The sequence below is a fragment of the Erythrolamprus reginae genome, chromosome 3 (assembly GCF_031021105.1).
Source record: "Erythrolamprus reginae isolate rEryReg1 chromosome 3, rEryReg1.hap1, whole genome shotgun sequence".
Taxonomy (NCBI): Eukaryota; Metazoa; Chordata; class Lepidosauria; order Squamata; family Dipsadidae; genus Erythrolamprus; species Erythrolamprus reginae.
The window spans coordinates 97,446,750-97,460,860 of NC_091952.1; the positions used below are offsets into that span (position 1 = coordinate 97,446,750).

General features: G+C 36.7%; 1 protein-coding gene across 6 annotated transcripts in view; it reads left to right on the top strand.

Moving 5' to 3' along the window:
• CEP350 (centrosomal protein 350) overlaps nucleotides 1-14,111 on the top strand; it is a 115,418-nt gene that overhangs the window by 55,830 nt on the left and 45,477 nt on the right. For all 6 annotated transcript variants that reach the window (XM_070746270.1, XM_070746269.1, XM_070746274.1 and 3 more), the window contains 11 exons: nucleotides 1,552-1,738; nucleotides 2,880-3,088; nucleotides 3,206-3,369; nucleotides 4,214-4,324; nucleotides 4,861-5,001; nucleotides 5,089-5,222; nucleotides 6,480-6,599; nucleotides 8,891-9,045; nucleotides 10,513-10,706; nucleotides 12,354-12,538; nucleotides 13,730-13,817. In XM_070746270.1, coding sequence (XP_070602371.1) covers nucleotides 1,552-1,738; nucleotides 2,880-3,088; nucleotides 3,206-3,369; nucleotides 4,214-4,324; nucleotides 4,861-5,001; nucleotides 5,089-5,222; nucleotides 6,480-6,599; nucleotides 8,891-9,045; nucleotides 10,513-10,706; nucleotides 12,354-12,538; nucleotides 13,730-13,817 — 1,688 coding nt within the window. The remainder of the gene's footprint in view (nucleotides 1-1,551; nucleotides 1,739-2,879; nucleotides 3,089-3,205; nucleotides 3,370-4,213; nucleotides 4,325-4,860; nucleotides 5,002-5,088; nucleotides 5,223-6,479; nucleotides 6,600-8,890; nucleotides 9,046-10,512; nucleotides 10,707-12,353; nucleotides 12,539-13,729; nucleotides 13,818-14,111) is intronic.

The following is a 14,111-nucleotide window of genomic DNA, read 5'->3' on the forward strand; positions in this document are numbered from 1 at the left end:
TTGAAGCAGAAATCATGATTTTTAAGCCTTGTTCAATCACACCTCCTGGCCTCACGTCTCCTCCATTGAACAACGTTGAATCTCCACACCCCATTTCCCACAATCCTTTGCCTTTATACTGCCTGGAAGTGACATCACACCTCAAAATGGCTAAGGCTGTAAGCTAATACCTTTTACTATGTGTTGTGGTTAGCTCTGGCCCAGCTCCTGCCCCAAGGAATGTGCAGGTGGATGTGGGGGAGACATCCACATGCCGCAGGCCTGTTTTGCTCCCGATGGAATCTGCCGATGAAGCCTCCTCTGACCAAGGAAGCATGAGTGACAGGGAAGAGGGAAGTTTGGCAGACAGCCCAGGAGGAGATCAATCATCTGTATCATCCTTGGATTCTGAACAAGAATTAATGACACATCCATGCATGCGTAGAGTGATGCATAGGAGACAACAACTGAAGGATTATTACAAGACAAAATGAGGCTACCTGTGGTTGGGTGGGGCTCCAGTAATTAGGGATGCTGCTATAAATAGCAGCGTGTGGGTTTGGCCTTTGTGAAAGAGTATCTGATCGTAGTTCTTCAGGAATCGTGTGTTGCTGTTTTCTGGACTTTGTTGATTTTTCATGCCTTTGAAACCAAAGCAGAGCAACGTGTGTGTGTGTCTCACTTCGTTGGAAGAAGAAGGGGTGTGAAGTTTCTTCATAGCTGCTAGCTAAGTACTTAATGACTGCTTAAGGGAAATTGTACAGGCTACCCGGTTGTTTTGGGATGAGTGCACTTTGCAATAAAAAAAAGAGTGCTTAGTTTATTTTGAATTTGAATTTTCAAACGTGTGTGTGTCTGAAATTTGTACCCTTGAATTTTCGGGAGGCTCCTACCAGAGAGCCTGGCAGAACACTATGTAACTCCTCTCGCCTTCTGAGCAATCTTCTATAGCGAGGGTCATTCTACTGGCTTTCCACTCTCGTGTCTTCCTCATCCTCTAACTGGGACCATTCCCCCATTGTCACATTAGCTCCCTATAGCAGTTCCTCAGGCTCACTCAATTCACTTTCTCTCTCACTCTTGCTCTCTGCTGGCAACCAGGATATCCAGAGGGGCCTAGCTCATCCTCTTCAGAATCTGACATGACCTGAGGTGGACAAGGAGCACTCCCAACAATCTCCTCCTCCTCTCTGCTTAATTTTTATTCTTGTACTGAATAAAATAGGTTAGACAGAGAATGATTAGTTCAGGAGGTTTTATGAATGCAATTTAATGGGAGAGTGGCATAACTCTCAAATACATACATACATACATACATACATACATACATACATACATACATACATACATACCTGGTGCAGAGCTGAAGGGATTGGATACTGTAGCCTAGAGGATAATTCTCTGCCTTACAAGGCAAAGGTTGCAGGTTCAAGTCCCAGTGGGTATGGCTAGCTGATGAGGCCAAAATAGATCTATCCTAGTCTCCCTTAATTTTCAAATTCAATCTGTTGGTGGTGGAATTCTTATTTTTTGTATTCATTTTTAAACATGTTTTTTTATAATACATTACAGGGACCGAATCAAATGGATTTCCAAATGCTTCTCTCGGGGAAAAAAGCAAAGCATCCCTAGGGTCAGACTCTGGTTTGGAGCAAGCAAAACACTTACTACCTAATAATACAGCGTCTAACAGAGAACAAGAAGTGAACCTAGATTCTGACAGTACTTTAGAGGAATTATCTGGTCACTCATTAATGAGGTAAAATACTGTTACCAAACTCTGATTTTAAATTGTTTAGCATAATTCAGGTAAAGTATTGTAGTAGTACAACAACATATTACTGTTATATTGATATATTTATATAGAGAGTAGGAACCAATGTTTTTAGAACATAACTCATCTATATTTCCGTTCCTTATGTCAGTTTTCAAAATGGTCACATAAGTTTAATACAGCTTCCACTGAAACGTGTAGAATTCTGCATTTATTTGTTGATTGATCAGGATTTGTCCACTTGCAATTAAAAACATTTTTGAAGTTTACAACATCCATCAATACAAATGATAAATCATCCCCTGTAGAAATCATAAAATAATATAATAAAAGAAATCTAATATAACCAATGTTTAAAAGATAATGTCCGCTCATACATCAAAGACTTTATGAAAATAATTCATTTTTAATAGCTTATAAAAACAACAAAATATGACAATTTGAATTTTGAAGAGAAAGCTATTTCAAATATCTCTGAATTCTGACTTAGTTCAGAATAATTAGTTCTTAGAATAATTACTGGAAATAAACCCTGGTACTAGGTTCTGTTGAGTGATATGAGAGAGAAAACAATTGTCAATATCAAATTGTAACTATTTCCCCTCACTTTTTTATTTATATGAATAATATGCTAAGAGCAAAACACATTTTCTAAAATTGGTCTAGTTGGGTAAAAAGCAAATTTAGATTTAACAATCTATATTTATTAAACAGTTAAACAATAATACATGCTATTGTAATAAATGCATACTAATTGTACACATACTGATCTTTGTAGTTTATTTTAGGTATATTTTTAAAGTGAAATAATGTGAAAAGGGGTGTATTTAGCCCTTTTGTGTATAGCTGTCCAATTCTCTTGAAAATCAACTAAGGTAGTTTCAAAGGTTTTATTCTTTTTAATATAAAATATATTGGTTGTAGAGCTGGAAACAATAGCCAAACATATTTGACATACGTTTTCTCATTCTGTCCCAATGTATGAAAATATATCCTACTGATGAAAAGGCACCAATTTAGTTTGCAATTTTATTATCACTAATTCTTTTTTGAACAGAAAATACTTTTAAGGTATAATTTTAAACTGCAACTTTATACTTTTTCTAAATAATTTTTGTTTGTTCAGTCTCCCAGATAAAGTTAGATCACCAAGGACCATAAGCTCTCCTCAGTCTCCAAACCTACAGAAAAAAATGGATCCTGTAGAAAATACAGCAGAAAAACATAGATCTTCCATAAATTCTTCTAGAAATGTAGCTTCTGGATCTAATCTAAATCCTGCCTTCTCTGACTTAAGTATTGGAAACAATAGGACTGGAGCCAATATTCTGAACGGTGAGCTGGCAAAGAATGGAAAAAATGTATAGAATGTGCTATATTTTATATATTTTATATAGAGGGATATGAGCATATGCATGTCGTTGTTTACTAAGTTGTGTACTGATTTTATAGGTTCCATGCGCTTCTCACCAGCTGGTCTCCAGCATCGTTTGTCTGCAGAACTTAACTACCTAAGCACTATTGAAGAGTCGGTGCACCAAATCTCTGATATAGAACGTGTGCGAGGGATATCACTTGCACAGCAGGAAAGTGTTTCTCTGGCTCTAATATTAAAGGTAAGATTAATGAACCTGAAATCCCTTCAAATACTTAGTATGTATTTTCAGTTCTTTGATCTCTTTGAAATTTCAGTTCTCAAACCTTTCACTTTATATACAAAAAGTTTCTATTAATAACAGTAAAAAATAACCAAAAGTTGTTATTTTTTGCTTTAATTGGTTTTGGCACTCACTGTAAAGTATCTCTGCAGAGGATTAGAAGACTTACAGTCTGGGAGAATTTTATTTCAGTAGTACCCAAGTTAGACATTGATAGTTTCTAAAGCAACAAAAATTCTGGGATCTTTATTCCAGTAATTGTATTCTTGAAATCTAATTTTCCTTAAAAAAGATTGTTCATAATAATATAAGATAGGGTCTTATTTTGGGGGGGGAAAGAGTACAATTTTCAAATATGCCTGGCATACTAATTATATGTATGTATGCATGTATGTAAGTGTAAAATCTTTTCTGTTTTATCTTTAAAGATCAGTGGTTGCATACTGTGGATTTTGTATTTTAATTTGTATTTTGCATTTTACAACAATCCAGAGTTACTACTGTGAGATGGGCAGCTATATAAATCCAATTAATTACATAGATTATTCACTATGAAATTGGTACTAAAATGTATTAAAGCAGGAGCAGATGCTGAAATATTAAAGCAAATTATATTATAATTATTTCATTATATTTTATAATTAAATAACATACATTACAACTACTAAATTAAAACCATTTAGAATTAACTTAATAAGCCATTATTGTTTTTAAATTATGGAAAATTGTACAACCCTTTTGCATAATTCTGTAAAAAGGAAGAATGTAAGTGAATAAACATAAAGTAAATGTTCACCTGTAGACCCAGCAGCAGAGGCATGAAAGAGATTTGGCTCTTCTAAAGCTCAAGGCAGAGCAAGAGTTGTTGGAAAATCAAAGGAATCTGGAAGAGGCAAAACAAAAAGCAGCTCAGGTAATGTAGCATTTTAAACAGCTTTTTTAAAAAAGAATCCTTTTCCATAGAGAAATGACTGGCAATGGCAGTGGATGGTAGTTCAAAATGATAAGCGGTATATTGATATATTGGAGCATTGTGTTAATGATACTTAGTTAATGTGAGTTAATGCTAGTTAAAGTTAGTGAGCATTAGTGATTAGCAAAAGCATTTTTTCACAATGTGGTATATTTTTCCAGTATTTATCTAAATGATTAGAACTTCCCTTGTTCAAGAATCAGAATTACAGCTTGATGAATTTTACTTGTTTTTGAATCACTTACCAGCTTAGAACCAAAAATACTTAAAGAACACCTTCCTTCCATGTGGGAATTCATATTCTTCATTTATAAAAACTGATTTAAAATTACATTTCCTATCAGTAATATGAAATAAATTTTGTTATTAAGGTAACAATCCCTCCCCTAAGGCAGAGGAAGAATTTCATGTTCAGGTTAAGGTCAAAGCACAGATTCACTTTTAAGTTTAAAGTAAACTTGTATCACCATGTATAGGCCCATGCCGAATCCTTACATCAGTTGGCCCAGTCACACCAGGAGGCAGCTGAGACTCTACAGGAGACCACATCTAAGATTGCAACTCATCAGCTGGAGACTGCCCTGTTGACTGCAGATACTGCTCGTCAGATACGTGAAGTGAGTTATTTTCTGTGGATCTTTACACTGTAACTCATAAGTTCATGGATGCATTTGAAAGCTGTATTTTGCTCTGCTTTTTATTAGATGACAGAACGTGCACGTTTCCAGATCTCTGATGCAGTTGGTACTACTGCAGTTCCAGCTACTACATTATTTGACCAAGAACGGAAGCACACTTCAGCGTTCACAAAGCAATTAAAGCTTCACGATACGAACAGGTATCTTATACAGTGATCCCTCGAGTTTCGCGATCTCGATCTTCGCGAAATGCTATATCGCGATTTTTCCACCCGATGACGTCACTCTCTTCCTTCCTTTCTCATCTTTCTTTCACTCTCTCTTTCTCTATCTTGCTTCTTCCTCTCTCACACTCTCTTCCTCCCTCTCTCATCTCTTTCTTTCCTTCTCTCTCTTTCTCTATCTCTCCCCCTCTTGCTGGCGGGCGGCGGGCGGGCGAGCGGGGGCATCAGCGAGGAGCCGGGGTTTCCCCTTTGCGTGGGCGGCTGGGAAACCCCGATCTTCGTCTGCTCGCTGCTGCTGCGCCGAGCAGATCAGCTGCTGGGCGGCCGAAGGAACCTTCCCTGGGTCTTCCCCCTCTTGCTGGCAGGCGGGCAAGCGGCGGGCATCAGCGAGGAGCCGGTGTTTCCCCTTTGCGTGGGCGGCCGGGAAGACTCAGGGAAGGTTCCTTCGGCCGCCCAGCAGCTGATCTGCTCGGTAGCGCAGCAGCAGCAAGGAGCCGAATCGGGGTTTCCCCTTTGCATGGGCGGCGGGGAACGCAAACTCCACCATCTACGCATGCGCGGCCATAGAAAAAAGGGCGCGCATGCGCAGATGGTGTTTTTACTTCCGCAACCCTACATCGCGAAAAATCGATTATCGCGAGGGGTCTTGGAACGGAACCCTCGCGATAATAGAGGGATCACTGTATAGGAACTTAATTTGGGACTGTAATACTTTTAATGAAGGTATTTCAGTAAGGAAAGCTCATCAAACCATCTGTAAACAATAGATTTCCTTGATAATTCCACTGACTGACTTATTATAGGCCTGTAGGAAGACCTCAGTCATAGAAAGTTCAAGTGTGTAGGGAAAATTAACTACAGATTAAGATTTGATTTAAAGGGGCATACTTGCCTGGTTTCCCTCCACCCCAAATATTGGTTTTGAAAATAAAGGCCTTTTAGTTTTTTCAACCAATTTAGATCCATTTCACAGGCTCTCTTCCTTCTCCTATCAAGTACCTCATCTGTTGTGAGAAAAAAGTAGCACAGAACAATGTGCATTTTTCCCTTGCTTTCCTATACTTAATAGATAGAGTAACAATGAAAACTCATTCTTGTACAAATATACTGCATTGAAAATTGCCATTGCCATTTACTTTATTACATTTCATTTGTATTCAGTTATTTGTCAGTCAATTGCAAACACTGTTGTGATTTTAAAAATAATTCAAATGTTCCTGTTTTCTTTAATAGAAAAGCAGATTCAGGCACCGTGCCATCAGGTAGAGAGGAGACAAATGACTCACAACATCATTATTTGCATGCATTTGATAGCTATTCAGAATCATCAAGATCAAAAGCACATGATCAGAGGTGAGACACAAGATTTATAATCACTATATATATTTTCTAATTTTAAAAAAGATATATAAACATTATATATCAAGTATAAATTCAACCAAGTAAGATGGTTTGGTTTATTTAATGCAGGAAATGATGGCTAGGTTAAGGTTTTCTTTCTCTCAGGTAGTATTTTCAGGTAGCATTTTCAATAATCTATATCTCTCTTTGTGAATTCCAAACTAGCTCAAAATATTATTAAATCAATTGCTATATTTATAAATAATGACCTTAATTCATTAGATTTATGGGGCTGTCAAATAAAAAGATTTGTGACAGTATGCAGAGTTTAAAAATAATAATATATAAATAGAAATACTAGCTAATTGAGAAAATAAGTTTCTGAAAAATAGTATGCAGAAAGTTTTGAATATGAAATATTTTGGACTTGAAGTACCCCATTTCTAGACTTGAATGGAACAGTTTTTTGACTTTGCAGGAAACATTACAACTTGTCTAAGCTCAAACTGAATCCTATTGACATTTGTTCTGAGTTAAAATGGATCTGTTTGAATTTAGAACAATTTGAGAATAGCAGAACTGTATCAGAATAATTCTAATAAGGTACGGTTGAAATAATCTATATCAAACTTGAGGTAGCATTTTCAGCTTTTAAATCTGCTGCGTATGTTTAATAAAGACAGACTTCAGCAGACTGTTGCTAAAGCATTGATTAGATATTTGAAATGACTTTCTCTTGAGCTATTAGTCTTAACAAGTTTTTAAAAACTGCATGAAATTTAAGCATAGTTTGGTGATGACTAGTAGGCAAATTGAAGGTTCTTGTTTTGTGGATTGCAGAGTGAGTCAGTTTTGAGTGGTGAGGTTTACAAGGTTAATGAAGTAATTTGAAGAGGATGATCTTGAAAATGAGTGAGAGTTCTAGATTCCTAGTACATCTCTGCATGCTCTCTTAATCTTTTTGCACAAGTACATTTTTTAAGAAGGTCAAATATCAGTTTTCACTTCAAGAGATGGTCATTCTGGCTGCTTGCACCCCTTACAGAATCTATTTTGCAAATTGGCTCCCTCAATAGCAAACATTGACATTTTTTCAAAATTCCTAATACACTTAACCAAGCCCTAAAAGTAGGGAGACTCCTACTTCTGACTTTTCAGGCATGAAGTATCAGGAGCAAATTAAAATTTTGCAAAAGCTGCTATGTGCTTGAGGAATTTTGTTGTTCAATGCACTTTACAGTTCTCCTAAAAATAGTTTGAGCCACCAGTGTGAATATATTCCATCAGCTATATATGTTAGCCATTATAGCTAGCTCTCCAGGACTGAAAACATTCGCCATTATTAAGTTACTGAAGAAGTTGATTCTGCTTCTCGTAAAAATGTTGGGACCCTGGATTTTTAAAATATTTAATTTTAATTTCATACTCTAATGTGAAAATGAATTCCTAGGGGAGAAGTGTGTAAAGAGTACACAATGCAAGTGCATATTTTTCAATTCATTATTTTTTATTTTATCGTATTTATATAACTGCCAATCTCACAAGAAAGTGATTTAGGGCAGTATACAGTATAGTACTTTATTAAATAAATCAATAAGTATATATAAAACAATCACAATTTAAACATACTATACTAAAATACAGAAGGGGGTGGATGTTATTAACCACAGTAAGGAAGTCATCACAAAATCACGCTGGTTCCCTGGAACCTGCAGGCCTGATAATACAGTGAGAGACCTGCAAAATGTTGAAAACAATAAAGCTAATGTCATTTCAGAGGAGGGATAGATTCCACAAAGTGCATACCACAGCAGAGAGGATCTTTTTCCTGGGATCTATCAAATATAAATCCGTAGCAGTTGGGCTCATAGCATGACTTCTCAGCCATACCTTATGGGATGGGCAGATGTAATTATGAAAATGTACCCTCTAATAACCTGGTCCCATGCCATGAAGGGTTTTAAAGGTAAAAACACAGTACTTTGAAATGGAGCCAAAAGAATGGCAACCAGTGCAGCTTGAGGAGCACAAGTGTAATGTATTCCCTTCTAAGGACATGCACACAACTGACCATGCTGCTGCATTCTCCATCAATTGAAGTTTCCAAATACATTTCAAGGATAGCCCTATATTGAATATGTTGCAGAAGCCCAAAGGGGAGGTGACTAGTGCATGAGGGACTTTGAGCAGCCCCTGGATCCAGGAATGGGTTCAACTGGCACACAACATGAAGCTATGCAAATTCATTCTGTGCATTACATCAGTATTAATTCAGGACTCCTGTATGTCTTTTCATAATGTAGTAGTAGCAGCAGTGAGCAGGAAAGTCCATCTCCTAAGGAAACCAAGAAACTTTCTCATCGTGAAAAACCAAACAGCTCCATTGAGGAGGAAGCTCCTACAGCAATCAATGATTCACTGCACAATAACAGTATCCCATCCATTAATGATGAGAGAGGTTAGTTTCCAGATCAGTATTTAAACAACGCAATGCTGATTCAATTTTTGCTTCATAACTGTGTTCTTTCCACTGTGTCAATGGTTTTGCTGAAGGGTTTCATGGTAATAATATAAAAATAATTCCCAACCCATTCTCACCATCCTGATTTTTTATAGGTTTGTTTTTGAGCAACCATCTGTTGGTTTCTGTAGAACTTTCAGTCTGACAGTATCACCACCAGATTATCCTGGTTTGCTATTGCTTTCATCATCCTTACTCTTAGAACTATTGGCGGGATAACTGTTCCTCTTCTTCTTCTAGTCATCATTTTAAAGAAAAAAATCATAAATTTAATCTCAAGCATGCATACATGTATGAATGCTGTGAAAAACATGTTCAGAATTCTTTTGATTGCTTTCTCTGGTATTTCTAAGAAACAGGAAATCATTCCTATCACCCTTTTCCTCCCATGTTGACTGTATGACTGTAACTTGTTGCTTATATCCGAAGATTTTTATTAATATTGCTTCTTCATTGCTTATTTGACCCCTATGACAATCATTAAGTGTTGTATCACATGATTCTTGACAAATGTATATTTTATTTTATGTACGTTGAGAGCATATGCACCAAGACAAATTCCTTGTGTGTCCAATCACACTTGGCCAATAAAAATTCTATTCTATTCTATTCTATTCTAATACAATCACTGCACTTAGTTTTCAGTAGATTCCTGTAAGAGCTATTATTGAGGAATAGTAAAGTTTATTTCATTACCCAAGACATACAAGTTGAAAGAGGGCAAGTTTAGTTCATAGCCTGTTTTTTTTCCTGCTATCCCTTCTAAGAAGAAAAAGTATTTTGGAAAGAACTTTCCTAACATTTAATGTTCTGACTCCTTTTAGCAGGACGTTTATATATTTATGTATTAGAATTGAATGACTCCTTTAATACCCATTTATAGCCCCTGCAGCTCCCGCTGGCCAGTAGCACTCACCCATAGCACCCACTCACCTTCCAACAGGTCTCATCCATCAGCTTGCTTACCTAGAGCTCCAGACATATGAAGTCCTCTCTTAACAACCCAGGTGATCTCTGGGTTACAAGAACCAGGTCTGCTGGGATTATTGTTGCTAAGCAATAAGGTTAGGTGATATCACACTTTACAACCCACATCGCAAAGGGATGGAATGTAGGATTTCAGGTAAGGTTGCAATTCATGGGCTACCTATACATACTTGTTGCATATTCCTAAAACATGTCTCTCAAAGGGAGACATGTAATAGTCATCAAAAGTTATGTAATAGTCATCAAAAGAGTCTGTGCATATGTTTATTGTTTTCATAATAAGATCAGGAATTTTGATAGTTCAGTCAGTCAGTATTTACTCATTCAATTTTTGCAACATAATCTTATTTTGTAACATTTTTTGTTCTGTAATGAATTTCTTATTTTTTTCCCCCTTCTTGTATTGTATCTTTTCAGATTCCACTTCTATTGCCACAGAATATTCCCTAAAATTTGATGAGTCTATGACAGAAGATGAGATTGAAGAGCAATCATTCCGGACTTTGTTGCCTTCTGAGAGCCACCGCCGGCTCAATCTGAAGAAGCGAAATAACCAAGTTTATTCTGATGAGGAAGCTTTTCCTGAAAAGTCTACCTTGTCACCTATTAAGGCAAGATTTCAATAGGCTGTAGCTGTTCATTTTTTGGAATCTTAAAAAAATGTATAGGCCTGTTTTCCAATTGCCAATTGATTGTGTAGTAATTTTGTTAATGCATATGTTTTAGTTGTTTTAGCTGTTTTAAATTTGTTACAAATTATACAGTATATGTGTAACTGCTCTTAGAAGAACATTTATCATAAAAAATGAGGCAATAAACAGAAATAAATACAGTGATACCTTGTCTTACAAACTTAATTGGTTCCGGGACGAGGTTCTTAAGGTGAAAAGTTTGTAAGATGAAACAATGTTTCCCATAGGAATCAATGGAAAAGCGATTAATGCGTGCAAGCCCAAAATTCACTCCTTTTGCCAGCCGAAATGCCCGTTTTTGCGCTGCTGGGATTCCCCTGAGGCTCCCCTCCATGGGAAACCCCACCTCTGGACCTCTGTGTTTTTGCGATGCTGCGATTTCACTGAGGCTCTCCTCACTGGGAAACCCCACCTCCAAACTTCCGTTGCCAGCGAAGCGCCCGTTTTTGCACTGCTGGGATTCTCCTGCTGGGATTCCTCTGCAGCATCACAAAAACATGGAAGTCCAGAGGTGGGGTTTCCCATGGATGGGAGCCTCAGGGGAAATCCCAGCAGCGCAAAAATGGGTAGTTTGCTGGCAACGGAAGTCTGGAGGTGGGGCATTCCAGTGGCGGCGGTGGGTTTGTAAAGTGAAAATAGTTTGTAAGAAGAGGCAAAAAAATCTTAAACCCTGGGTTTGTATCTCGAAAAGTTTGTATGATGAGGCGTTTGTAAGACGAGGTATCACTGTACATAGGTCTGTCCCCTAGTTGCTCACTGAAGGTGACATTATCTGACATTCTTTGCACTAATCTGACCACTGGGTCTAAACTATCTGCAAAGGTTCATCATTATGTTGTCTGTCAAAGATTCAACATGTTGCACATGTATTGGTTTTCCACCCATAAATATTTTCATGGAGAATGAAAAGAATGATCTCCTGGAATGCAGAGGGAATAATTTAATAAATAATGGGCATAATTCATGAAGAAAGTTTTTAAAAATGAGTATCTATGATTGAGGTGGATTTATAGAAATCTTTGGAAGTTTGATTTATGAATGTGGTAGTAGCTGTATTAAAACCTAATTTAGATGCATCATTTTGCCAAAGAAATTTTATAAAGACAGAATTACAGGAGGCCAGCTGCTGCTTGTGGTCTTCTTAGAAAGCCCGTGTCAGATATTATTATAAATATGCAACACATAGGTGTTAATCATGGGATTCTACCCAGGTGCACTAGGAAGATGCTGGAATACCTTTGTACCTAGAAAATTATGGTTCCCTTTCCTCTTCCACCTTAACTGCAACTTCAACCTCTTGTCTGTTATTCTGTTGCTGCTTGTCTCAAGTTACTCATTTTCATATTCTTACATATAAATTTATTAAATGAATAAGTGAGCATACCTTATACATAAAATAGTCATGTATCTGCATTGTAGAAAACAGTATTTCTTTATAACAAAAGTGGAAATCTGGTAATGATTAATATAAAAGTACATCAATATTTTGGAACATCAGCAGTTTGTCCCCAGTAAAGGGATTGTGAATTCTGGGGAAACTTTATTTTATTTTTATTTTTTTATCAGGAACTAAACCTGCCATTTTCAGGAGGGCAGAACAGTTTTTCTAAATTTACAATGGACATGGTACGGCAATACATGAGAGAAGAAGAAATGCGCGCTGCTCACCAGTGTTCACTTCTCCGATTACGTGAAAAGGCACTGAAAGAGAAGACTAAAGCTGAACTAGCTTGGCTGGAACACAAGAAAAGGTAAAGCTGGAAACTGCGATGTAAACATAAGAGTTTTACCCATCCTAAGACTTTTTTGATTTATGCTAAATTCTTATTGCAAATGTTTCATGAATGCTATGAAAGAGATAGCAAGCAAAGGAAGTTCCCTGCAATTTTAATATGATCACAATGTCTTTAATTTTGTTCAGTTTATATTCATACCCACCCCCAAATTTGCATTTATGACTTTATACTGTAAATTACATCATAATAAGAATATTTTCTGAAATGAAATCTATTTTCTGCACTGGTTGCCGATCAGTTTCCGGTCACAATTCAAAGTGTTGGTAATGACCTATAAAGCCCTACATGGCATCGGACCAGAATACCTCAGGGACCGCCTTCTGCCGCACGAATCCCAATGGCCAATCAGGTCCCACAGAGTTGGCCTTCTCCGGGTCCCGTCGACTAAACAATGCCGTTTGGTGGGACCCAGGGGAATCAACTCCCCCTGGAGATTCGAATTGCCCCTACCCTTCCCGCCTTCCGCAAGATGTAGAAGACTTATCGATGTTGCCAGGCATGGGGGGAATAACTATCTCTTCCCCCACCACCACCTTTTTTCCTGAGTGTAATATATGAGAATGGTGTGATTGTGCAGTATGATTGCTTTTAATATCTATGGGTTTTAAATCTCGTTTTTTAATTTTATTGGATTTGTATTCTATGTATTGTATTATTGTTGTGAGCCGCCCCGAGTCTTCGGAGAGGGGCGGCATACAAATCTAATAAATCTTAATCTTAAATCTTAATCTTAATCTTTTTAAAAAGATCATTCAAATGCGGTTTTGCTTCTTTGATTATTTATACTTTTTCTATAATATATGAAACACATAAAATGTTAAAAAGTTATTATATTTATGTAGTTACTTACCAAGCACATGAAATTTATATTAAAGTAACCAAAACATTTTTACAATCCCCAAAGCATGTCACAACTTTTAAGCACCCCATATGTTTGGAAATTGAAAGTTGAAAAATTTGACATGCCCTAAATATGCTATCATGTATGTAATTATCTCATCCACATCTAAGTTTTTTAAACAAATGTTGAATATCTTCCAAATTTCTTTATGCACTTACTGACATTGAGATAAGACCAAAAGAAAAAAAATGAGGGAAAATATGCAGAAGTGGAAGAAATTTATTTATTTTGCTACTTATTTTTAGACGTTTGCGAGATAAAGGAGAAGATGATAAAATGCCACCTATCCGGAAGAAACAACGTGGCCTGCTTCTTAAATTTCGTCAAGATAAGGTAAACACTACTTTTACGTTAGATTGCTTTGAGCTGCCTTATAGATGGGAGTTGTAGTAGTAGTAGTAGAGTAGTAGTAGTAGTAGTAGTAGTAGTAGTAGTAGTAATAATAATAATAATAATAATAATAATAATAATAATAATAATAATAATAATAATAATAATAATAATAAAAAAATTAGATTTTTATGCCACCCCTCTCCGCAGTACCTGGCCAATATTGGCTATTCTCAGAAGATAAATGAGACTGGCTGTTAGAACATAGACAGAGGATCTCCCAAGAATTTCAGGGGT